At 42.2% G+C, this 27,658-nt stretch overlaps 1 protein-coding gene across 3 annotated transcripts in view; it reads right to left on the bottom strand.

The window, feature by feature from the left end:
• The window catches only part of LOC126869058 (protein dead ringer), a 139,149-nt gene that overhangs the window by 94,441 nt on the left and 17,050 nt on the right, over nucleotides 1-27,658 (bottom strand). For all 3 annotated transcript variants that reach the window (XM_050625190.1, XM_050625191.1, XM_050625192.1), the window contains one exon: nucleotides 122-325. In XM_050625190.1, the coding sequence (XP_050481147.1) occupies nucleotides 122-325 (204 nt within the window). The remainder of the gene's footprint in view (nucleotides 1-121; nucleotides 326-27,658) is intronic.

Here is a 27,658-nt window from a genome sequence, read left to right as displayed (position 1 = left end):
GACCTCGTAATTACCCCATCTTCATCGAAACACAACGTTCTCACTTAACGAGAGATTCACGACATTCATCGAGGGTCTTGGAGAACGGACCCAAGCGTTAAAACGTCTTTTTTCCACTGACCTCCATTTTCAGCTTCGCCAGAAAGTGCGGATGGTGTGCACCCATCAGACTGTTCAAGTGTGCTAATGGAGTAGGTGTATTAGCCTGTGCGGATGCATTATCCGACGAAGAGTGCGTGTTACCCTGAAGTGGTTGCTGAGGTAATTCTTCGCCGCTCTCTTCGTCCTGAAGGTCTGGATCTGACAAATCCTCCTCCTGATGCGACTGAAAACAGATTAACGATTCTGGTTAGAACGCCTGTCAACATTGTTCTCCTTGAGGCAACTACGCAGTACCATAATTATATAGATTATAGTTATCTGTAAGCTTATTTAATTTTCTTTTATATTTATAAACTGTGTAAAGCCACGTCTAATTTCTAGGCCATCAGGCTGAAATAGATAAATACATATGTACATGCGTAATTAGGTAGCAACACTGTTACAATGAGAGATTATTTTGAAATATTTCACAAAAATTTTATAAATTCAAGGTGATATCTTTCATATTACTGATATCACATATGAAAAATAGCTATATTCGCGACTCTTTGTAGCAAATAGGTAATAATTACAATATATTTAACATATGCAATTTATAACAGTTCTCGCATTGAGAATTTTCAGTAATTTTTTCTGGCGTGGCGCACTGACACGGCTAATTATTTATAATAAGTTAATACTTATTATAGATAAGTATATTTTATAGTTATGTATTATAAATAAGTAAATATAATTAATTTAGATAACTAATTGAATCTAGCCTTTAGGTCTAGCGAGTGGTGTCTCTTCAGCCTGAATGATTTGAAATACGAAATCGATGGTAGATACTATATTTAACAGCTTGCCAGAGTTTCTCTCGTGTCACACTGCGGAAGGGTTAATAGTAAAATTATCAAGCCGATCGAAACGATCGATTTCGAATTCCTCGTAGAAATGTCAATAAATCTATTTCTTAAGAATTTGGATAACTTTCGCGAAGTGGATATATGGATAAGAAAACGTTCCTCTTCTTTGTATTTTTCATATACAACTTTCACGTGTCAACATGTTGGTATAAATTGCACATTTTTACTCGATAGCTTAGCTAATGATAGCAAAATAAGTTTCGATATTTCGTTCGATGATGCGCATTCGAACCATTACGGGTGACTCATAGGAAAACCGAAAAGCCATTAAGATTAAAATACAACCGGTAATATCTTTAATTTCTGTTTATCTGTCGAATAACAGTTACGCAAATTTTAACCTGATTCCATGATTGTACGGGTTAAAGAAAAGCCTGGGAGCGTTGATACGCGATATCAACGGTTCAGGTATAATCGTGAGTAAAGAGGGCAAGATATCGGGAACATTAAACATTAATTAGGAAAATGGCGAGTGGGCCTTCTATATGGCAAGATAGCTGCTATCGGGCGGCATTATTATGCTACGGGTGTCATAAGTGTTTTACGAGCGTGCACGTTGTACCGGTCACCAGATAAAACTATGCGAAGTGACATTACCGAGAACGGAAATGAGCATCGTAAAATGCGTGGAAAAAACGGATGTTCCGTTGTCTCGGTCGCGGAATCGGTTCCTCCTTACGATCGGCCCAACGTTTCTCAAACGTAAGTACACACGACACCACGAATAATTGCACTTTGAATTATTCTCAATTCGTTTGTTCTTTGTTCCTTTTTCTTTTTTTTTTTTTTTTTACGAATATGCCTAATTCGTTTCCAACTATCGCCTCCTCGAATCTTTTATGGTAGACATTACATTCGTGGAGGAATCGTTGCTATCTCAGAACCCGACAATTGCTTTCTCACGATCGTATCGCGACGCGTTATTAGTTGTTACCACTTTCTGTGGGCAGGGTAAATGCAGTCCAAAGATTACAGTGTACAGTCATCGTGTTGTATAGTCACGACTAACCGCGATAATTCGGTCGTTATACATTTCACTGCTACCCTTTAAAAATATCACTTCGATATGAAAATTTCGTTCGCGATACGGCTTTACTGGATAGAAATAGTTTAACGCAAGAAGCGAAAGAGTTCAATAGCTACGATTACACTCGTCGGTTGCAATTTTGAATGTTGTGACATCAGCTTACTACGGTGATTATCTAATGTCAAGCATAAACTATGATATGCTAATATAAAGACTTCGTAGAAAAAAAAAGCACGACGAATCATATTTCCAGCTTTTACAGGGTGACAGTTTTAAAATTCAGTACGTTACAAAAATTGTCATTTCACTTGGTTTTCCAGTTAAACGTGTACTTACATCCATTCGTCGACGTCCATTCAAATAATTTTAAATAATTTTAAACAATAAGCTTATTTCGTTCTTAATCCTTTCTGTGAAAATTAAGTCACTTATTTTTTTTCTATTCAAAGTTTTAAAGGAACTGAAAGTATTCTAGAACATTTATTCGAGTTTTCACCGCGTCTTATATGATCAATTTCCAAGCGAAGAAAATGTTTAAAAGATTTTGTAGGATTAAATAGAAATTCGTTTCGTAAGAATAAGCAAAATTCCGCTCCGGGCGTTAAAAGCACCCAGCCTGCCTACCAGAGGTAAAAATTTCCCTTTAAACGACCTTGTACTTTTTCAGGGAACCAGGGAAACAAAATTCTGGGGGCGTTCGCTGTCCCATGAAGGTGTGCCCTCTTTATCTACGAGGCGTGCATGCAAATAGATTCATCGAATCTCCGGGTGTATTCAAATGGCGATCGTCTACCTGAAAAGGGCGGACTTGGATAAATATATGCCTATCGGATGCAGGTGCCGCGCAAGATGTACCAACTGATGGTTCCGATCTAAAACCGAATTGTGATCGAAGCGAGAGACGACCAGATATAAGAACGGTCCCTCTGTCGGCGTTTTGAGCACGTGTGATAATATTGACCGTTCGAGGTGGTCACCGATGAACGATGGTCCTCGCTTGATGGAATCCTAATCAAATACGAAGCAACCTCGTCCGTCGAATTCCTATCCAGTGGGACAATCGTGGAGATTCCAATCTACTCTCCTCATATTGTTCAAACGACCACGATTTTTACCATTTCACGCGTCGCGATTCGATTCAAACGACTTTTTTTTTTTATTCTGTCTTGATTCTCGTGCACGTAACGTTACAGAAGACGCACATACGGATAGAACAAAGATCATCGCAGATACTTGACAATCGCGTAGATACACTAAAATTACAAATCGCAAAGCGATGCGAGTTACAACACGTCTCTGATACCGAGCAGATCGATTCAATTTAAAGTTCAAAAAATTACATATATAGCACGTACATGAAAAGATTAACTGCTATCTAGCGTTTGACGTATAGCAGAGATCGATTATAGTATAAATTACGGTCTTGCTGTTAGAAAATATACATAATGGAACGGACTGTTGAAACACGCGTGGAACTCATTCATGTGAAAAAAAAAAACTCACTCTGCGCCGAACCGGACGCATCGCATTTCGATATCATTAGCAAGTGCAACGAACGAGCCGCAACTGGAGTTCTCTTTCTGATAAGACGTTGTGAAAGTTTCACGGTATCGCAGAATGTCGGTAGTTTCATGAAAAATTGAAAGTACGTGATAGAAAGTCAAGTGGAGAAAGAGTGGCAGTCGTGAAAACGAATGACGCCATTTGACGCTGGACGCATCGGTATTCGCGTCGCGGGGCGGCCCACAAATTACTATATCATTGAAGAGGTTGCTGGATGCTCGAGGAGAACTGGCGTCATTACGATAATCACGGTAGAGGCGTTCGAAATATATACCATTGTTCTATAACACGAACCGCTGTTCGTACGTAGGTGTTCGAATTTCTTGCTACGGGACCCTCGACCGAAACGCAGGCATATTTGATTATATAACGCTATCTGTAAAATATGTTGGTTTCGAACGTAATTTTCATTAGCGATCGACTATACCACTTTCCAGAGTTAACAAAATATGTCTTCCTTTATGCTTGTCAAATTTGATAGCTTCAAATATCTTAATCGAATGTGGCAGATTGCAGAAACATTTCTATTTAATCTATAAGAGGTTTTTATAAAATTTAGTAATACGACGAAATCCTGATTATTCAAACTATACGATCGTGACACGCGTTGTTCACATATAATGGAACTGTTTGGATAATCGAATGACTTTGTTTCCACGAGAGAACATTTATTTCACGCTGTTTTCTAGATATTAATATTAAACAAAAATAAAACTTTCGAATAAATCCTTAGTAATTTCTTTCACTTTCCAATTCCTGTTATCCAATTTCAATATCACTATCAAATTTTTCGTTGATCGATCCACTCCGTTAATCGATGTTTCGATAATGAAGATTCTAACATGATAATCGATGTCATCGCATCGTTGCCAAAGTTTTAAAATTCTTTCCGAATACCAGATAGGATGATGTACATTCATGTTTCGTAACGCTTTCCAATGTTGAAAGAAACTTTGGAGTCATCACACGGAATAATAGAAACCCATAGAACAATGAATTAGAAATTCTCTTTACGCTTGAACGGAAACTGAATTCGCAAGGTTCCGCCTAAAAACCATCTTTTAGAGGAACACATATTGTGTCGTGCTGGTTTCTTTCCTTGGTCCCTGAAACTGGCTGAACGGAATAAATCAATAGAGTGGCGCGGCGAGTGGTCCTGTGACTTAAGCCAGGTCGGGCAAAGCTTCAGGTAAAACTGTTGCCCTTGGTAAACAAGTGGGCGCGGCCTGTTCCTCATCCATAGAAGAAAAATCACTCCTACGTTTCTGTCACCGGGAATACCTGTGGATGATTGTGTTGCTGCATAATTCCTAGGTTTGCCTACCGAAAACGCGTGGGTCCTGGGGTCTGGAATAGGCTCGTGGGCAGCTAATCGACTCACAAGAGGTTTATTCACGCGGAGCTGGCTCTCTCTATTAATCCACAAAAGCTACACCTGTACTACTCTGGGCGACGCCATGTATCACCGGGATCGTCGTCTTCTTTTACTCGAGCAGAAGCGCGAAACCAGATGACGTCTAGGCGCCGAACGCGTCCAATTATCGGTTTTGCGTCTATTTTCGATCCGAGACTGATCAAAAAAAGACGACGCGCAAATGAGATTTTTAAACGTCGAGAGCGGTCACGAGTTCTCGACGTTTCTCGATCTTCGCTGCATTGTTATCCGCTTTTCGTGCTGTTTTGGTGATCGACGAAAGAATAATGCGATACAGCGACCGGAACGTTCACTTCGACGGTCAAACGTTCGACCGTCACTTGACTGACGTTACGAGAATGACGTATAAATACCTTCTGAAAAGAAACGAAAAATAAGGCTGAACTTTTTCGGCGCATACACGAAACATGCGCCTTTTTTCATAACGTATTAATAGCTTTTGACGAGTAGAATCAAGAGATACTGGTTTCAAGGTGTTGAAATCATTGTTTTAAAAGCTATGCGTTACACGAGGTTCGTGCATATCCCGCGGTATTTACTTGCACATACATATTTTACGACTTACGTGTATCGTCAGGAGCTTGATTGACGGAATGGATTGTTACCTGGTTGGATACGCGTGCGTCAGGTTTAATTAACATTATTAAAGAATATGTTGCCGTTGAACGGATACGAGTAAATTTACTTCTTGCAACCAGCGTATTGTTGGAACCTACTTGCCGAAAACTTTCGGATACTATAAAAGAAGTTGGAAATGTAGTGTATTCGAAAACGAAGTTGAACGAAGAGAAAGCGACGGCATTCTTTTCAGAAGGCAGAAACGCAAACGTCAAAGTGACAAAATGGGCGGGTATCAGCGAGAGACCGTGACCGAGCATGGCAGACCATGATGCAGTTGGTTATAAGCAGCAAAGTTCCGTTCCCTGAAAGTCAACCCTCGGCTTCATGAAGACGTTTTAACGAGATTTAATATATCCTAGGCACGACAATAGCTAAATTTACCGGAGGCCAGGCCGTGACGCGTTATCCCTTACGCTTACGAGCCATGGCAGATAACCGAGTCTCTCGTGATTTATTGCCGCGCCGCCGCTCTATGTACGATTGTTTTATTGTTTATACCTTATAGTTTGCACGCTTGGCGGGTGTACCCGTAGCTGGGTAACAAAGCCCGCGCGACCGTGCGTTCATGCATGCGCGTGGATCCCTAGACACGCGCGTACGCGAACACCGCGGCCAGTAAATCATCGCCTAAACGCTCGAGGCGCTACGGGTGGCGCGTCTCTAAATATTCTAATTATTGTCTTGTAATCGCACCGCTCATCCAGAACCCTTCGCTTTTTCAACGAAATACCAGTTTATCGTCTCCTTTGTTTCGCGCCAATTTTACATTGCCCTTTGAAAAACTGCCTGTTATTTTTTGTTTGGAATAATCTTCGTTAGATATATCATTTAGTTGTCACGATACGTTTGAAGTATCGCGAAGAATAAATCAAGGTGTTTTTTTTCTTTATTATATAACGCAATTTGTTTCCTCCTTATAACTCACTATAGTTAGGTTTCAAGAGTCCGAAGCTATCCTCATATTAATAAATAGTCCTCATCAGCGTTTCGAATTTATGCAATGATATGTATATATATGTATGTTCTCTGATATCGTTAGCATTATTGTCGCAAACGTTGAAAACTTGACCTTCCTCCTCGACGCGATAAATTAATTCACGGGATATCGGTCGTGTGGATGCACCGAGCTTCGATTTCGCAAGCTGATAGGAAATATCGCGCGAAGCAGAGGTGAGCGTATCGTTCTTGATACGCGAAATATCAAATAAAGGAAAGGAGAATTGATATGCGATTTGTTAGGCGACGAGGATGAAAGAATCGTCTCAAAACGATGAAAGATCGAACGAAGAGAAGAAATAATTTATATATTTTTTTGTTAGATTCAATATCCATTCACTTACGTTAAAAATTACTAATACAAAAGGTCAAGGACTGCTTTGGATTAACATTTAATGCGCTCGAGAATAAAAATATGACGCTGTGAAAAGGAAGACACGAAGATTAATTACCAAGCGTTCCGCAATACCAGATCTCGAAATTTAATTTGTAGGAATTATTTATTAAAATATGTTTAAAACGAAAATATGGATAAAACATTTTTGTGTTTTTCTTGATTTTATCGTGGAAAACATCGGATGTTTCCCACACATATTTTGTGATCGTAGTTGATAGCGAAGGAACTAAACGAAGGTAAAGAGCGAGGAAGAGGAAGTCTCGTTTAGACGTTCGTTGGTGTCCTCGTGACGAAGTGTCGGGCGTAGCCAGTGCACAAAGGGAGGACGAGAAACGAAGAAATAGTGCAATTCCAGGCGTATTACACGGACGATTAATTTGGCCTTATACTCGCGCGAACCGCGGCGAGATGTATCGCGCGGCTAGAACATCGCGTCGCGCGATTCGCCGATTATTCAAAGAGTCGTGAGCTCGCGATGATTTTGGTACCGCGTCATACATCAAACGACCAGACGTTTGTATCTCCGACTAAAATTCTGTTGCACCGTTAAGCAATTTTCCCTTTTTCATTTTTTCTTTTTCTTTTTTTTTTTTTTTTTTGTTCTCTGTCAAACCGCGCGATCTTTCCCACTGTACATCGTAGGTATACGGGTTTGCTTTACGACTTTGACAATTGTGCTTTAACGCGTCCAAGGCTTTAAACATAAGGCTTTAAATCTCTGGAACGGAAAGAAACAGATTTGATAAAATAAATAACTTCTTATCGTAAATAGCAGCCGCAAATTGGAAACGGCGTAATCGCAAGAGCCCTCATCGCGAGACGCGTCCCTCTACACGCTGCGAAATCTTTATTACCACGGAAAATGGAAACGCGTCTTCGTCGCTCGTGGCAAATTGAAACGCGTAAACTGCCAAGTACGACCGGCTTGGAACACGCGCGAAATGGAACGCGTTATCGGGAATGTTATCAAACTAATTTCCTAAACCGGTAACACCGGGAACGTCCAAACGAGAAAACGGGTTTCCAATGATTATTTTATATTTCGCCGAACGAACGTGTTCACGAACGCTATCTGTAATCTCTGGTAGATGAATTAGGACCACTCCGATATTTTTGATTTTTTTTTTTTTTAGCAAGATTGTGAGATTTATGCGAATTTTAGTAGCAGTTGGAATAAATTTTAACGTTAATTACTAGGGTTTTATATACATACGTATAAATAATTTGCCTCTTTTCACCTTCGTTACAGCTCATATTCTTTATAGCACGTCCCGTATATACTAGATTTTATGTCCACGCCATTTCGATAAATATAATGGTCAAACGATTTGAAATACGGACATATTCCACCGTATTCTTCTAGCGATAAATTAAATAAATGGAAATAATTGTTATATCATCGTTCACGTAGGTGATTATTAACAATTTAAACGATCAAAAATAACTTGCTATATGTATACATATTAAGCGTAGAAGATATCGTAGCTAGAAAAGTAAAATTTCGTGCGGTTGTTCGATTCGATGACCAGGAAACTGCACCACTGATTATTCTCGGGAAAAGAATATCTTCTTCAAACAGTTCGTCAATATTATCGACATAAAATAGTCAATCTTCCTGTTAGCGATATGAGCGTGATAGCAAGAAGGGAAATTAAACGAATCGTGGCTATCACGGAAATCTTGAGCGTATAAAAGCGTACAAACTTTGACTCACGTTTATTGATATTACTTTTGTATCGTTACTCGGCATGCAAAGACGAGCGTGCAAATGCAAGAGGAGGAAGAAACGTAGAAACACGAGCTATATAAAACGAGGATGGATTCGAGCAAACGTTTGATGCAATAACTCAAAGAGCTTTTACGCAAAGCGCCGTTTACCCACACACGATGGCGCGCGTAGGTGAGCAAAGCGTTGGAGGAGTGCAACGATTTAATGAATGGCCCCGGCGTTCATCGAACGCGCAATAAAAACGAAAGTTTAAGTATCTACACGAGTTCCGTTCGGACCCCCTGCGGTGCTCCCACGTAGAGATCACGGCTTCATCACCAGATCTTCTCGTTGTGTACGTACGCAACGAGTTACCCGTGTACTCGTGCGTTCGTGAAGCAAATTCATAAGTGGTCGATGATAAACAGCTCCGAATCGGAGTCGTTTTGGCAGATCGATCGATTTAGATTGAGAGATTACCCCTGCCGGTCACCATCGTGTCGGGGAGGAGAGAACGACTTAAGGGGAAGAGGGGACTGATTTATCGGCTCAGCCAGGGCTTTTGTCAGGTATATAAATTCATTGACCATCGGAATCGTCATCGCTGTAATCGCCTTTATTTATCAATATCGCCGGGAAGGCGCATCGATCAAACCTGTCTATTTAGGTGAAGCTTCCTACGGGACACCTTGTCCAGTAACATGCTCGCGATCCTCGTACCTGAAACGTTCGCATTTTTTACGACCTTTCCACAGGGACCAACGTTACGTTAATTCGAGCGCAATAGTCGTTCAGGAATGATCGAAAGGACGGAGCGAAATGATCAGATTCGTTAAGTACCCGCGAGTACAGTTTATGCGGCCTCTACGAGTATCTTGGTTCCACGTGTTTGCCAGATTCGAGATCTCACGGCAGGCAGGAATTATTTTTATCAATCTACGCTTATGCAACCTCGCTGGCCCTTGGCAGGGGGTGCTTCCAAAAGGAGCGATCCTTTCAGAACAAGAAATTCAACGTAATCGTATCGAAACGCGGTAAATGAAATCGTGAAGTAAACGAACAGAAATAAAAGGAAATTTAACCAGTGTGACAATGATAAGTGGACATTTTGAATCGTTGAATTTTTATACAAATCGACCTCTAGACTACCAGAAGGTAAATCTTGTCAGAAGGTGTTTTCAAAAGAAAAAAATCCTTTCGAACGAATGCAGAACAAGAGATTCAACGTTATCGTTAAAACACGCTAAACAAGAAAGGACGAAAAGATAAGAACGAAAGAAGTTGAACGACATGGCAAAAATAGATGCGTATTTCGATCAGCAAATCTTCGCACAAATCTATCTACAAATGAAATTACCACGTAAGCTCTTAGTAAAGATCGGTTTCCAAAAGAAGTGGGATACTTTTGAGTCTTCCGATACGAGCACAGGATATCCAACAAAATTATATCGAAACAAAAAAAGAACAGCAAAAAATATTTCGAAATAAAAAAATTCGACTTGCGTTCTAAGAATGTACGCCTACCCCGACCGCCAAATTTTCGCGCAAATCTCCCCACAGATACAGGATCACGTTGTCAGCATGTAAGTCGAGAAGCAAAGAAACTAAGACAGAAAAGAAGAAGCGAGCTGACAGGACAACGGGATATAGAGGGGCGTCCGTCCAATTGTTCGGGCAAAGACGGTGTCGCGTTTGGAGCTTTGTGAGTCGCGAGAAAAGCTGTCCCGATCGGCGGGCACGTCAGGGAGAGCTTATACCGTATCCCTGACTCCGAGGGCGGTCCGCAAGATCAAGTTCGGGGAAAAGGGTCCCCATCGCGAGAGCCATATTTATAACCGTGGCGTATTTCGTGTAAAGTAAATCGGAGACGCGGCGGAAAGACGGACGGACGATGGCTGCTCCGCCAGATTTAATTAATGACCCGCCGAGTTTGATCTGCCGCTACAAAGACCGAAGGCAAGCACCGATCTCTTTCTCTTTCTTCCTCGTTTCTGCCCTCCTCCCGTTCGCCACGCACGGCCACCAAAAGTCCGTCGATGGAGCGAGCAGGAGAGGTCGAGAGCAAACGTTTATTTCGGTCTTGGAGCGAGCAAATGCGAGAAAGGGCGTCCTCGACACTCGTCCCATCTCCCTCTTATTGTTCGAAAGCTCTACGACCACTCTCTCTCCTGCTTTTCGACCCTTTTGCCATTTTTTGCGCCTGGACACCGCATGAGGAACCACCGTTCGACGAATTCTACCGTCCAAGCTTTGTTGAATGGTCAAATCCCAGACCCATTTATTTCGCCATCGTTCCCTATACATTACGAACAATCACTTAATTCCAAAGAATTCCGGATACCCCTATATTTTTGCTTCCGATGACAAAAAAGTAACATTTTTTCCGAACAGGTTTCTGTTTATATGGGTTTATATGGAAATATTTTCCACGACAAATATGTATAAGTGGAAATAGAAATGATTATAGGTAATGCGTAAGATTTGTTACTTCGCTCATACGTCTTCCGATGTAAAGTATTAAACAAAGGAAAATTTGCTCGAGTTTTTCAGCAAATGTAACGAATAATCTTAATACACATGGCCAACAGCGTAATGCGAAACTCCATTTAGTGGAGGAAAATTTTAGTTAATTTGATCGAATTCGACGAAGCAGCATGTTAGCCGCGGAAAAATTCACACGCTTTTGGGTCCATGAAACGTGAAAATTGGCGTGAAATACCGGCGTATGTACTTGGTCAAAGTAAACACGGATAGCACGACAAACGGGGCGCATAGAGAAGAGGCTTCTGGTGCCGTATAGTTATTTCGAACTTGACCCACATATCCCCGGCTTCCGGCGAACCACGCTTTGACGGATAGCGAGTCGCACAGTCGAGCCGGCGGACGTTGGTCTTTTATTTTTTTTCGTCAGCCAAGGTGCTGAAAGAAGTAGATTGATCGATCAGGGTCGTCGAATAAGAAGCGTCTTTATTTCGCGCGGAATTTCTACCAGACTGACCCACGATACCGCGTAAGATTTATTTTCGTATCACGGTCGTATGTAAATGCGCCGTGATGATTTACAGAGAGAACGAAGGAACGACATCTAAAATCTAGTCGTCGAAACGTTTACAAGAAATCGCGATTGCCTTTTAACGAATCAAATATTTCGAGCGAGTCGCCACCGGCAGGTAAACGATCTTAAAATAATTGTAACTCTCGTAGCTCGAGTAAATCGTTGCCACAGCGAGAAACATCCGAGCATTAAGGATGACATACGCGGAGAAGGTTAAGGTAGAGACTGTTAGGGAGTAATAATTGTCATCTAAATCCAAGAGCTGAGAGTTGATGCGAATTCCGCGGTAGAGGAGAGAGGGTTAAAGCTGAGTCGGGGCAGAGTTCGAGGGGGCGGGTGTGCCGCGTTGGCCGCCAAAGGGGGAGGGTATAGAGCAATATTAATAGCGTGGGTGGTGGCGGAGCATCGTGGAAGATATTGTTAGAACTTGGGGGCTGCGTTACGTGGTCCAGAGGGGAGCTCCTTGCTAATGGGGTTTTAATGACGGCCAGCTGTCCGTCCGTCACACACTTTTAGACAACTATTCGGTATTTCTGTATCACCATCTCTCGATCCGATTTCTCGTGCGTGCACAACAACAAGAGATCGAGCGACGCGAGAGCCTCCCACGCGTCTTCGATCTTTTCGGAGAGAGCCGCCGCGCCGACCAGACTCGATAAATAGCGTTCGCGAAACGCTGGTCTCTCGGATATTTAGCATCGTTCCACGTCGAATGTTATTTGGTACGCGCATCTCACCTCGACAGTGACGAATTCGAATTTCCAATTAATTTATTGGATATTATCATCCTCTCGAGTCCGTTACTTGTTATCCGAGCTTTATTTATAACGTCTCCTAAGAACCCGAAGATCGTTCGTTCGTATGTGACTGAACTTTCAGAAATTATTGGCGATGATTTGAAATGCACGAACAGGAACAGACTCGACTAGACCACGTGCGCCTAAGGGGTGGCACTGAACAAACGCAAAGAAAAGCGACAGACCACGATGCGATTTTACGGTCCATTAACTCATCCAGCTAGACGACCAACGACATAGAAAACTTACAAGTTTGACCACCTTGAATTCCAGTACGAATTTAAACACAAGTACGGAGCTATCCTTTACGTGTATATTCTACCGACGAAACGGTACCGAAAAAGGAACCATGTGAACCTTGGCGTCGGTTTTACTTTTCAGTGACCATACCCGAAACGTTTTCATTCTCGCAGACCTTGAGATTCTTTCTGGAGAATTTTCGGGACCCTTGGCTACCTGAAGGACTAATTGCGCTCTGACCAACAGTTTCTTTAGGAAGTATGCCCAACCGCTGACTCACAGTCAATTGACTCTCCGTTCCCGCAATACCGATATTTTCCATAGATATTTCCTCAGTTTATCGAGAAATCGCGATTGCTGGGTTGTTTGCTTTAGCGATGAACGTGCCTTCGCTTAGGTTTGGTAGAAGTGACAGGGATAGAAAATAAGATTCCCAAGGGCACGCACGGAATGTCCATTAGAACGAAACGAACATTCTATCCAGTTCTAGCCACCCTTGTCTTATCTGACCCAACGTCGTTCGCATATATCACGAATTGCCGATTACGATGGCGACAGGAAAACCATACTCGAGATATTTCACAGAGACATCGTGAATTTTACGTTTTATCTCGGAATGCACGAAGAAAAAAGATATTTCCGACAGGAGATTATGGGATCGAAGGCAAACAGATTTGTACATTTTCAAATATTATTTATTATTTCTAGACGAATAAAGTAGCCCATTTTGAACATTAAATCAGGGACCATAACAAAAAAAAGGAAGGAATACGAAAAAGAAATTAATATTAGCAACCATTTTTTTATCTACTAATAGAATTTTTATTTGATATTGCTGAGCAACGTCGAGTATTTACGATCACTATACGACACACTGAAAAACGCGATTTATAAATATAAAAAATAAAGGACCGAAGGATTCCTTTGAAAAAAAAACGTTAAGGCGTAATTAAAGAGGAATTCGTTAAGGCGGCAAAACAAGCACTCCGAGAAACTGTCCTTGGTTTCGAATGTAGGGAAAATTTCGAAAATCTATTGTCAACGAACCGGGAGGTCACCATCTGTCGACCACATGATCGGCTTTCTCGCTCATCGTTCCTTTCCCCCATGTCTTCTCCGTCCTAATCCCCGATTTTCCTTCCGCGAAACCGTCTGTCTTAGACCATAACCTAGAATAACCGAGATGCCTGTGGACTCGTCGGTCGCCGCCCGCGAGAATAGAACGAATTTATGGAAAACTATTCGAGGAACTCGACGAGCTTACACTCAACCTACAGTGTGTTGGACTTGTCCATTGTTTTCGACGCTTTGCCGAATACGGTCCAACCGATTTTCACCGCGCACAATCTTCTCTATCGTAATAGTGGCAAATATTTAATATAGGTGTGCGTTCTTGCAACGTACCGCCACGTATTGTTTTACGAAGCTCGTTTCTAGCCGAAAACAGCGTGTAAATACGCGTGTAACATCTCGCCCGTAACAACCATATAGCGGCTAAGAAAATAAAACACAAGGCGAAGAGCTATTTAACAGTGATACACCATCGTGGCCAGGGCGAGCGCGTAATCTGCGCATTTATCATCGGCACGAAAATAAAATAAAAATGCTGTCGGGCGGAAAGTAAGATCGATTGCCGTGGCGACCCCAAGACGACCAGGACGACGAACGTTCTGAAATAATGCCAACGACATCGGATATCGGAGGAATTTTTAACGAACACCCACGAGGCCTATATCCATGCTCTTGCTCTTGGATTCAACGTGGAAATCAGGGCCTGGCGCTTGACAAGGGATCATTTTATTAAACAATTTATTAAATCTCTGCAACAACTTTAACGCGTGTTCTTTGATACGAGACCTTGAACGAAGAAAAAGAAGACGCACGTTGAATTCTCTCGATTACGCTTTCAAGAGTAGAAACCGAAAGTCCACGAGGAAAGAAAGAGATACGTAAGACCGGCTGTCCATTTCTTAAGTGTTCCCGCTGTAATTTTTTCCGGTTATCTGAGACACATTCTCCGATAAGAAGAACATCGTCGACAGGCAACATTTTCCACTCGAGTCACCGGAAAACATTTTCGGAGGCAGTCGCGAGATTACTAGCCGGCCGCTTAACTAGATTTTCAATTCGTAACTGGACGATAATGTAGAGTTATTTGAGTCGGTGTAATATTTGGATTTGGTTAATCATTAAACTCGGTTATGAAGAATTTTTACGAGACCTACGTTTGAAAATAGGCTATTCGATTCGTTGTTGGTTAGACGTAATAAACGATGAAATATATCATGTACATTGTGCATTGTACATTGACAGCCATAATTCTCTAACAAAGATAGGTATAACTTGTATCCAAAGGGTAAAAAGTTTATTCAACCGATGCTAGTATTCGTGATTGTAATTATCATAAATCAGTAGCGCGTGTATGTGATTTTCTACAAGTTATTTTATTGTTTATTTTATTACTAACTCTTATATATTGCCTACTTGCTGACTCAAATAATCTCAATACAAGATCCAAATCGTTTCTCTGTTTTACGAATTTGTTCTTGCCGAAATAAAACACGACGTCCTCCTATACTTTTCTCGTTATACTAGAAGTCAATAGTGTCTTTTTAATATACGACAAGCTTGAATATTCTATACAAAATTCAAGATTGAATTTTAATCTGTAGAAGCTTAGATGGCTGAAATAACACTAAGTTCTTCTGTTTCTCCAAGTTTTTCTCCACCTTCGATTCGAGTCGATGACTACGAACGCATCGAGAGTTTATTTATCGCCGGGACTGTATCTCCAAACATACCCAACGCAGTCATCCTATGAGTTTTTCGAGAAGAACCGCAGCACGAGATTATACCAGATGCTCTTGGAAAGAAACAGCCTTGACCTTGGAGCGTGGTAGCGTTAGAACAGAAGCGCGTGCCTACTCATTTGCTTATCTACTACCAAGTGCTTCGAAATCGTTCTACGTTCGCTTCAATTTGACATAGCTGCCTCTTGTATAGCGTGTTGTAATCGAGGAAAGAACACGGCGAGGCTCGTAATTTTGTGGAAAAGATTGCAAATTAGCCGGTGCGGTCAACTTTCAATTTCAATACGATTCCGGAAGAGCGAGTGGCTTCCGTGTCGTTAACGTTTATCGGTCGATTCAGCGACAGATGTATTTTAATAGATGTTCACCACCTTCAATTTTCTTGGGCTGCGATCGACGATTTGGAACGAAAACACATTTTCAGGCAGAATGCACGCGTTATTTACGACCGATTGAAACGCGTATCTCACGATCGTTCACGGAAATTGCACAAGTCTTCTGCTGGTAATAAATTTAACGAGTGTACAGCTTCCGCAATAGAATGGGTCCATCGTTATGATATTCGACCCTTCTGGATCTTCTAATTTGTACTTTTCTATAACTTCTATAATTTTTATGTAGAATCATCGACGAATCTACCAACAGGTAATCAATCGTTTTATAGGAGTTATTTAAGCCTTTCGCCTAGTATCGGGTTAATTATCTTCATTTCTGATGTGCTTGGTTCAAAACTATTATTTCTCTAACCGTATTGCCGAAAATTCGAACGAATCTTATATAAAAGATATTTAATTTCACTAGGAAGAATTAATAAAATATTTGAACTTTTCCCCTAAATTCTTATTTACATACTCGGTAGGCATATGATATCTTTTATGAGACATAGCTATAGGTTGAATCCATAAAGATGGGAAGCTACAATATTTTAAAAAATATGTCACAAGCTTACGTATGTGTCAAGTAATTAATATCCATTAATCGGATAGGTTTGCGTGAAAATGATCAATGGCAATGCTATATCTTCGATAACAGGGTGACTAGACACTTGCACTGGATCGAAAGACAGCAGAAAGATCAAGGTACGAGGTGGTTAGCGTGATGCAAGGTCACTGGGAAGCAAAAGGAGGATCGACGCGACGATGACGATAGGCGATCGCGTGTCCGTTGGAAGGAACGGGAGCCGACAGTGGCTCTTTTGGCTGCTTGAATGAATAATCGGTCCAGGCTTACCGGTTGCTCGGATATACACGGAACTTCAGCCCGGTCGAAATTACGCCTCCGCGTAACCGTTCATTTAACGTTAATTTAATGATACACGAGCTTCGACAAAACAACTATTTCGCACGGGTCTGGCCTTCCTTCGCGGAAGGCAGGCTCTGATACCAAAGAATTTTCAGTGAAAACGCCTCGAGCTTCACCTAGGCTAACTACGTTTATTATATCGATGTAAAGGATGTCTTCAGATTACAGCATATGAAGCTGTGCGTAAGGGTTGTTTGAAATTATTTCCCTTCTTAATTCGCAACTTTGACAAGCGGATTGAAAATCATAGTGTACATCGATCCGCTACTAATTACCATGGAATAGCGTTTTCCATTTATTATCGTAGAAAATTGATCCTCTCCCTTAAGTCATGAAAACCTATCGTAGGAAAAAGTAAACTTTTAATTGAATTAATCATCGAACCAAAGGAACGATACTTCGAAAAGTTAAAATACGTGACTAAATTCAAACTCATAGACCATTGGCTTGCATCGATGTGATCTTCGATCTGCCAAGTATCCAGCGTCCAAAAAGGAAAAAACCGTTGAACGTACGAAGCCCGAACGCAGTGAAAGGAAGAAGTTCGCACCATAGGATCGGTTGTGTCAGGCTAATGTCGTTGACGATGGCGTGCGAAATACGAGGGTGTATAACTGGAAGCTATCGTTTCTCGCTGGTTAGAGAGTGATCGTGATTTTTGCGAGACCGATGTGCCATTTAAGACGAGGCTAAAGATAAAAGGTGATACGCGTTTCGAAAGATCGCATCGAACGTGACACGGCCGCAGGCATCGCTAACGCGAGACACACAGTTGAACGAAAGGGGAGAAAAAGAAGGCTGGGAGGAGCTGTTCTCGGACGGCAAAGTTGGCGTTCGAAGCTTTTCGACTAACGCAATAAAGGCGCGCGCGATAATATTGCGAATAATAAATATCAGGATGTAAATCCGTTGGCAAAGGTAACGTCGAGCATAAATCAAGAATGGCGGAGCTGCGAGAGGGCGACGGGACGGTCGGTCGCGAACCGTTCGTCCATCCGTTTTGTACCCTCGTAGAATCGCGTCGTAAACTCGTCAAACTCACCTCGCGAAATAGCATTAACTACTGGGATAATACAATCGTCGCTCGCATATATGGGATTGCGTACGAAGTTGGAAGAAAATCATTCTCCGGCTTCTGGGGGAGGCGAAAAACGTCTACTCGAGCGGACGAAATTTCGCCTTGCATTCTCGTACTGATTATCCACCACTGTTCGGGATATCGACCAAAGATGTTCATTCATCTGAGAGACTATAGCGATTATCGGTTTGGAAAATATTTTACGATCTATTTCTGCAATTGAACGCTGAACTCGAGGGTGAGTGTACGAGTACCTTGTACAACTAGCACTCGCGTTATAGTTTCTTCTCAAGATGCTTACTACGGCTGCTTCCGGAATATGAACCAATTTCGGATCCCGAGAGTGTTCTCGTGAGAATAGTCGGAAGATAGCTATTCAGGAATGCAAAATAGATAGAGTTTTATTATATAACTGTGGAAAATTCCCTATTCCTTAAACGTCTATTAAATATATCCAGATAGAAAGCCATTAGCATACTAATTTTTCCCGTCTAATCGTTTCTGCGTTTCATCTTCTCTCAACCAAGATTACTATTTTCTACACGTACATTTAATTTTACTCTTACAAAACAAGTATTTTGAAATAATAATCTTATCTCTCCTATGTTCTATAGAATATATATGATAATATATAGAGTCTTTTAGAGTCGGTTTTAGTATGAAAAACCTTGAAACATTCAGACATATGCAATGCTTAATAGATAATCTGCTAATGAGAAACAGCCATAATGTGCTGTCATATATGTCGATCGGTCGATAAATAATTAAACAATATTATAATTTTCGCGAGGAAATTCTTGGTTCGTACGTTTCGATGCAAAAAGGGCAACTTCCCACGTGAATCGATACTCGATACCAGTTTGATCCCTTCGAAGGCGAGTCGTTTCGAGAAGAATCTCTTCGATAGATTACAGGGATTGCCTCGACAAAAAGCGCTAATTAATCCAATTATCGAGGACGCTATAACCTAAACACGAGATCAAAGATGATCCTCGTGTACGGCTTATTATATACTGCCTACTATACCAACCTTTTCAGGAACATCTGCAGTCACGCAATGTCCCGATCAAATTCGTGGAATAACTTTATATGCTTCTTTAACCTTCCGTTTATTCCGTGAGAGAATATTCATCGCAGCTTGAATATCAAATATGCCTCCGAGAAATTATTGCCAATACATTATTGCACGCGGTAACATCGATTTTGCGGGAAGGTTGTGTCGATTCAACATCTTCACACAGAACATGCAATGCATGAATTTCTATAGAACTTCGATATTCCATTGAACTGGATCGGCGAGTTATTGAATTTGCAGCATCTTCGATCTATTAACTTTTTGTGGTCGTACGTCAAACCGGGCCTGACGCTCAATTTCGTTTCATTTTTCTTGATTATAATTTAAGATTATACGATTCTCAATTATAATTTAAGATTATACGATTCTCGATTATAATTTAAGATTACGATGCTCGATCTTAAGAATTAATGTAAATTCGATTCTCCTCTCGATGTCTCAAGTATCGAATTTTATTCTCTATCGAATGCAAACGATTAAATTTGTATGTTTGACGCGTCCACACGCAGAAAGTATACGATCCTGCTAAGAAGTAGTTTCGCGGGCGGTTTAGTACGAATAAATCGAATGAAACGCAACACCGTGCATAAATCGCGTTGTAACGCGTTGAATCGATGTTGTGGAACTGCTACCGAGGTGGTCCCACCAGTCTACGAAGCTTAAAGGCGGCTTAGAGAAGTGGCGACCGCGTAAAGGTGTGTTTATAATAAAGTGCGCGGTCGCTGCGAGTCCGTAAACTCTGTTTCGTTCAGCGCGACGAGATACGTGAGAAAGCGAGAGGGAGGTGACATATTGGCCTGTAAAAGCTTCCAGGGTGTTGTTGACGTTGCTATGTCAAACAGCATCGCGTAACCATATTTACGTAGACAGATGCGCTCTGGCCGTTCCTACTTTAACGATGGAAGTATTCCAAGAGTATAATCGAGTCCAGCGACCTCGGATTTAAGCGATATTTCTTTGAAATATGGAACAGGTTATCGTTCGACAGTACTTCAATTTGTTACTAGTACGATCGTATGAAATAAAACAAGGTTTATACGTCCTATTTAACATTCTCGTCAAATAGAATATCGATATATTTTTGTTCTTCCTTTTTCCACTATCAATGGCAATTCGATCGTGGTAATGGTATAAATTCTGCGTTATAACTGACCTACTAAGAACGAAGCCAACTGTAAAATGATTTCTTGAATAGCTTTCTCCGTTGCCTTTTCACGCATTAAAAAGCACATGTTAATAAGCTTACCGATACAAGATCGATCTTCATCTAACGAAAGAATTAGTTTTGGAATTATTCGATTTCTCTTTAGAGAGACTACGAGAAACGTGGTAATTTAATGGACGATTTATTGGACGTACACGATATTAACTAACAAATGTCCTTTGCATTAGTAGGAAATATTCTGGTGAACACGTGACATACATTTTTGCTCGTGACGGTTTTGAAATATGTTAGCCTGGACTGCCTCTGCTTCTGCGATAACACACATTTCACGATCACGGCATGGTTGTGTCGGTCATCTGAGCCGTTCTTCTCTCAAACGAAATTTGAGAAAACCCGTTTCCTCGACGTTCCGTTCGTATCGAATGGCGCGAATGTACACAGCTACCGTCTTCTGGTTATGGATTTCATGGAAATAAAAAGTTCGCTATTTGCGTATTCCTGCTAATTGTGTATCGTAGAATATCTCTCGAGCCAAAGTTCCCCTCGAACCAAGAAGAAACCAAACGAAACCAGACAAATCCTGACTCGCCACGTACTAACGAAGCTAAAGTTGCTTTTCATTACCGAATTCAATTAATATTCTATCATACTAGAAGGTATTCGTGGAACAACTGAAGCTTATTCTCTCGAGACTCGTGCCAGGAGCGTGCATACACGTGCGTGCGGTTCTCTTTGAAAATTGGTCGCCGAGCCAGCGAAACAAATTTGTAGGTAAACAAGGTGGAACCTCGAGCGAACCGCTCAGTTTCCACGCTCTTTTCGATTGTGTGCTGCTCTGCCATAAAATCACGAGGTAGCGTATAAAGAGCAATTAGCCATCGTTCGTAAACCCAGTTCCCTTTCTTCGAGACTGATCAAACACGACGAATACGCTCGAACCTTGCAAACATCGGTTACGACGAACGCGAGATAAATCACGAAAGTAACGAGAGTAAATTAACGAAGTCTATCCGTTGGAAGTTCGAGCGAATTGGTTGTGATCGCGATTGCCTGGCCGATAAGGATGAAGATGAAGATGAAGATGAAGATGCTAGAGTAGAAGCAAACGAGGGATTGGTTGATGGGTGGTGACGCGGCGCGCACAACGAATTCGCGTATAGGGCGCGAAGACGGTAAACGAGAAAGAAACGGGATACCGTAAACACGGGGCTTCTCGCCACAGACTTAAGGTCTGCGCGTTAGGGAAGTTGTCGGTGTCAGCACGCGACCTCGCTGTATATACTGTGGCTCGCGAAAGTATTCGAACACTTGTAGCCATCTTTTATGAACGTATTAGCTATGTGTATTATACGAAACGTTTCGAAATTTCATTGAACCTGTCTATCGTGAAATTACAAGAAATTACAAAATATTTAGCACAGATTTTAATAAACGGAACAAATTTCTTTTTAGATTTCATTTCTCCAATTATGCTTATGAACGTATCGAATTGCATTTGCAGTTTAGCGATCAGTGTTCAAATACTCTCATGAACCACTGTACACACCTTCAGCTGACTGCGTGCAGATCGTTTGCGTGTGCCCTCTTGAGTACAACATCCTTCTTGCTCGTTCCGGACCACGACGATAGCCAACATAAAGGAACACCTTCTTCCCCGATATAACCACGTACGTGCGAGATACACGCACCCTCGAATTCAACGAAAGGAACGATTATCGAACTCTTGAAATTCATCGATGACTACGAAAGTTTAAGAAATCGAAGAAGAAGAAGGCGTAGGGAGGCGTCCCTATTCCCACATCCGCCGGAAATAAACCATTTCGAAGTTGATCCTGTCCCCGGGGTGCAGCCACACGTGGTGTTTCGTCTTCTTCGATGATCTCGAGGAAAGATTCTATTTTTAAGAAGAAATCTCTCTCTCTCTCTCTCTCTCTCTGTCCGTTTCTCGATAGATATCTCGTCCACCGTCCGCCGTTGTAACGTTTAATTCTCTTAAGCTAGGAATATTTTAAGAGCACGGCCGAACAAATAAAAATCGCCGACCGACCGAGTAGGTGGGACGGTCTTAATGGTAGAAATTTGTCAGGCATCGGAGCGGCGAATAAAAGCCACGACGAGAACAGTTTACAAGGATGATATTTTTTCCGAGACGTCTCGATGGTGGCAATACGTTTCTCCGGGCGTAAACGTTCGATTTACGAGGTATACGTATAGACGCGTACGTGTACGAGACTCGTGGATGTAGGTACACTACCATTCATAAGTATCCAGAAACTTACTTCGATGGATTTGTAGGGACAGTATTTAAATTTGACTGAAGTGTACAAATTGTATGATGAATTAATCATTCGAAACAATAATTACTACATTTTTATGGGTACAGAAGAATTTAAATTACTTTCTTATTAAGAGACGCAGTAACGAGACATTGCATCTCGTACGTATATAGCCATTCTGAAGTTTCCGATTCACGCAAGATACAAATAAGATTTACACGCAAAAATCTCGTTAGATGTATGGAAAATCAAACGACGAAGATACGCTTGTAAAAGATATATCGATTACAATATCATTTTATCGTCTATAATTTTGCCATTAAATCGCGAATATAAATGACAAATGTATATACATAGTAGTACATACAAGAAATAATAAAATACATTATCGCTATATTTTTGTACAGATAATTTAGATTTATAACTTGACGATCCCATAAGAGGGTAGTACGTGTTGCTTCTAACAACTAATTCCTGACACAATCGTACGCTTTGGCAAAGTTCACAATACTGTTGTTACGAGTCGATCGATGTTTCCGGGATACTTTTGTGCACTAGTGTATAAGAGTAAGTACTTATACGAGACGGTAGGGCGGTCGATCGTGTGCTCGGTAAGAAAACGCAACGCACCCGTCTTGCTCGCGGTAAGGTAGGTAATATCAAACGAGGCAGCGTTGTACGGATTCTGTTACTAATATGCCCCGGTAGCGCAGGAACCCCTGCGCTGCATATTATCCGATACCAATAATGCGACTAATCGAGTTAGCTTTACCCCTTAAGCTGATATGCAGCTTTATACGAGCTCAGCCCGACTAACGATTGCAACGCGATGCGCGCCGCTGAACGCGATAGGCCACAAATTTTCATATCCGCCGCCCAGAGAATCTACTATCGTAAATTTAGCAATACATTACGCTGAACGATCGACCCACGGTGGCAGGTACTACTTGCGAACACTAAGACGCGAGACGTCCTGTCAGAAAATAATACCGAAGCAACCAGGAACGACACGACTATTCTCTGCAAGATGAAGACCATCCCTTCGTTCGCGTCTTTCGACAAGCCGGTGGATTCTTTTCTCTTGGTTTACGGTCTAACCGGGATCGCAAAAAATCACGATCGTGAAGAGGCTAAGAAAAAACGCGCAGCTGGACTACGCGGCCACCCTTCTAGGCGTATGGTAATTCTTATTGAACGCGTAATTATATTAATTGTCGGCTTTCCTTTAGACAAATTGCGCCTTTAAAGCTGTTCGGTCTGTTTCACGATGGTCGAAAAACTTTCACGTTCCGATGCAAGATCGACGATTTTCTCCGTTCCTCTCTCTTTTCCTTGATTCCACGCGGAGCTGTTCGGATAGTTAGACAGAAGCATCTGCTCCGAAACAACCGTGCCATTGGTTGACGGACATATGAATATTTGTATTCGGTTTTATTGCTTCTACGATGCAATATAGTCAGGTGTGTTATTCTGTTTCATATAACTTTTATCGATGTCAACATGTTAAATTATTACGTGCATTTACAAAAAGTCACGAAGGTAAAAAGAAACGGTGATGCAATTGAAATAGTTAAGACTGTAAAGAAAAATATGAAGAAAAATACGACGAAACTTAGAAGGAAAATTACGAGTAAGGCTATGAAGAGGGCTATGAAGAAAACTACGAAGAAAGTTAAGAAGTAAGGCAGAAAGAAAATTACGAAGAAACAATAGAGGGTTAAAAATCGTGGGACGATGCCATAGGAGCGCTTACAATTTCCGCTGCAGAAACGGCGTGGCTGACGAGTGGCCGTGTGTGCACGTGGAATTCGGCTATTAAGCCGAAACCCTGAACAGCCTATAAAATTCGTGTAGTCCCGCGTTGTCTGCGAGCGTACATTAAACGCTTGTGGTTATAGACCTTATATACTTTCTGCACAGGTGTCCCGGGGTGCGGACTGGGTCTCGGACGAAAAGTTGTATCGTTAGACGACGAGGTAGCCAAGATACCTTGGCTCGTTTCGTCCACTCTAAAATCTCGACGATCGGCTTTGAATTTACTTTGAGAGTGTCTGCTCGGTATCGTATCGAAATTATAGTTATCGAAGTTTGAACAAAGTTTCTTCGGAGTGGCGCGTTGCAACGTTCTCCGTCTTTCTCCTTTACTCTTTTACTTACCGCTTCATTTTCTCTCTCGCTCTTTCTCTTTCTCTTCCTCCCTCCTGCTTTCTCATCGAAACGCGAGCGGCCCTCTTCGACGCTTTACGATCTCTAATTATAACGATTACGCCGATCTTTTACGGGGCGAACTTTTGTTCCTGTTGGCTGGATGTCCTGCTTCTGGGAAAGACGGCAGGAGAAGGAAAGAGGACACGAAGCTGGAGAAGCGAGCGTGGAGAATCAGACCGGAGGAGTGGATTCCTCCAATCCGCGCTCGAATCTTGAATCCTGCCGGCGTGCAACGGATTCGGTCTGCAGTCGACAGGGCGGCGCGATTCGACAGCCCCCGAGCGGTATATTCAAAACGATCTCGCTCACTCCTGTCCCTTCTTGCTCCGAGATTCCCTTCCAATCTTGCCTCTTTTCATTCCACCACGAGTCAGAGTTCCATCTTGGATATCTCTCGCGCTAGCTTCCAGTGAAACCAGCCTCGTGAGTCACGGAACTCCCGTATCGGGCCGCGTGAACGGTGCCTGTTCGCGTATAGCGAGACCAGAGCGAAATGCAGCGTTGGGATGAACGCCCTCCGGGTTAAAATATATTACAAGATGTTTCCAAGATTGCACTTTACTTCCGAGAATGATGATACGGCGGAGGAGAGAACGGTCACGAAGATTTATATTATTTACGCCGGTATCGAATCTAACTTGGGCCATGTTCAGCGATTCTAACGCAATTGTTTAATAACACACCGGCGTTCTTCGGCAGCTATTTAACGTCCAGGCACGTTACTATCGTTGAACCTGATTTTTCACGCTTCCGAGAGCAAACAAAAACGGAAGGAAAGGAATGGCTTTAAGATAGAAAGAGCAATTACGAATGCATTCGATCGCTTTGAAATCCTTAACGTTGTCTGTAGAACGAATACTCAACTGCCGCGTATCCTCGGGGCAGCACGATGCGAAACGCTCCAGCGATATATTCGCAGTCATTTGCCGGCTCTTCCTACCCAGCCCTCTCATCCGTCTCTACCGTTCTCCTTGATCGTCTAGATCCTTTATTTCCCTCGTGGTATTTCGACTAGGTTCGATCCTACGCTGCAAACCTTCCAACAACCTTCGTAACGATCCAGGAAAAATTACACTCGGCAATATCAAAGTATTATTCCCATAAGGAAAACCTACCAAACGAATCTGCAAGCAACACGGATGAATTAAAAAAAACGAGGAACTAGCGTTCGCAGAAAAATAAGCCCTCTGGTGTTCCTGCAACAGCAGCATCAAAGCTGCACGCGAACGAAACATCGTTCAAGGTGAAATGCATCGCAGCTACCTAGTTGCCCTTCTTGCAAACGTGACTGTCTATCCATGCAACATCGATATTCGTAACGACGATAAAACAGCTTAGTAAAAACGGCAGAGATCCATGAAATCCTGCGGCCGATAATATTCGTAATTCAGCGAGCGGCAGGTTCGCGTGGTTTCGAAGACATCTCAACAACTCGCGGCGTTTAACCCTCTCGCAACTAAATCCCTGGCAATTACGCGGCGCGCCATTACTGCCCCGAGTAGTTTCCAAGCTCGCGATAGCCGTAACGTTTTTCGCGCTACCAAGTACATATATACGTTATACAGCTGCATTCCGTAATACGACGTTTCGACCGCGTAAGAAGCGGCCGACGTGTCCCGGCTATCCGTTGATAATGTCGATACGGTATACGTGAGTGGCACGCCACTACAAAGAAGTGTCTTCCGAGTTATGAGCCCGTTATGTGCATTCTGCGGATAGCGCGTTCGCGTATTCAACGCGAGGACGTGCCCCGGTCTGTGTATCGGTGGTATGTACCATACGAAGATGGTATATAAGCAACGTGCACCGGTCGAGAAAGAAAGAAAGAGACAGAGAGAGAAAGAGAAAGAGAACGGTCAGTAAGTACATAGGATGAGACGTTTATATACCCCCGACGATGTCTATAACGCCTCGAGTTACGAGACGCCTTTACGAGCGAATGCAACTCGCGCCAGACGTCAAGAGGCGAACCTCCGTTTCGAAGTTTGATGGCGCGACACGGGCCCCAAGCATAACCTCCGAAATATCTCCCTCTCTTCTCTTTCGTTCGGAAACATCCACCACCCCTCTACATCTTTACGTGTTTATCTTCCCTTTTTGTAACGTAGAGACCAGCGTGGATCCTTTCTACGACCCCCAACATTCTTATTAAAACACCATTACCCTTCCACGAACGGTGGTTTCAGTCCCATTTGGCGTCTGGTAACTTTCCCCGGCTTAACCCTGATTATCTTCGTGGAGAAAATTGAAGTTTCTATTCCGTTGGAATATTTCACGCAAGCAGACGTTATCTATCTACGAGAGAGTAGCGCACAACAGGTGTGTCTTTAACGAGAAACGTCATCTCTCTCACTCGAGTTTATGCAAATGTCCGGAAACGCGTGCGATTTCAAAGAAGAACCGGTCGAACGAAGATTGCAGCGCAATTGTTACAATGTTAAAGTTGTCACGCGGACGGCTGTTTTCTTTTTACTTGCATTGTTTCGCCGCGTGGCACACGAGAGAATTTCCATCGGATGACGGCGTGTTTCCCGAGTCGTAATTCCCTCACTCCGCGTTCGAGTAGCACAAGCCGGCTCTCAGCCATTAAATTAATAATTTGTGGTCGACAACGGCATTGTGAGATCCGATGCAATCGTTATAATATGCAGGATTTTATTATCGGCCCCGATGGCGTATGCTAATTTACTGCTAATTGTATTCCGCGGGCGACAATGATGCCTCGGCTGGCAGAATGCAATCGCTGCCGCAAACGAACAAACGGCGACTACCCGTACAATGCGACCGCGTGTATACCGTTCTACGATTGTTGGAATTGTTGCTCGACCCAACCGACCATGCGGCGAACGAAAAAGAAAAAAGGAAAAAAAAGAGAAGAAGAAGGAGAAAAAGAAAAAT

This window comes from Bombus huntii, chromosome 8, assembly GCF_024542735.1.
Source record: "Bombus huntii isolate Logan2020A chromosome 8, iyBomHunt1.1, whole genome shotgun sequence".
NCBI lineage: Eukaryota > Metazoa > Arthropoda > Insecta > Hymenoptera > Apidae > Bombus > Bombus huntii.
Note: the sequence above shows the minus strand (reverse complement) of the source record. Positions and strands in the feature narration are given on the sequence as shown.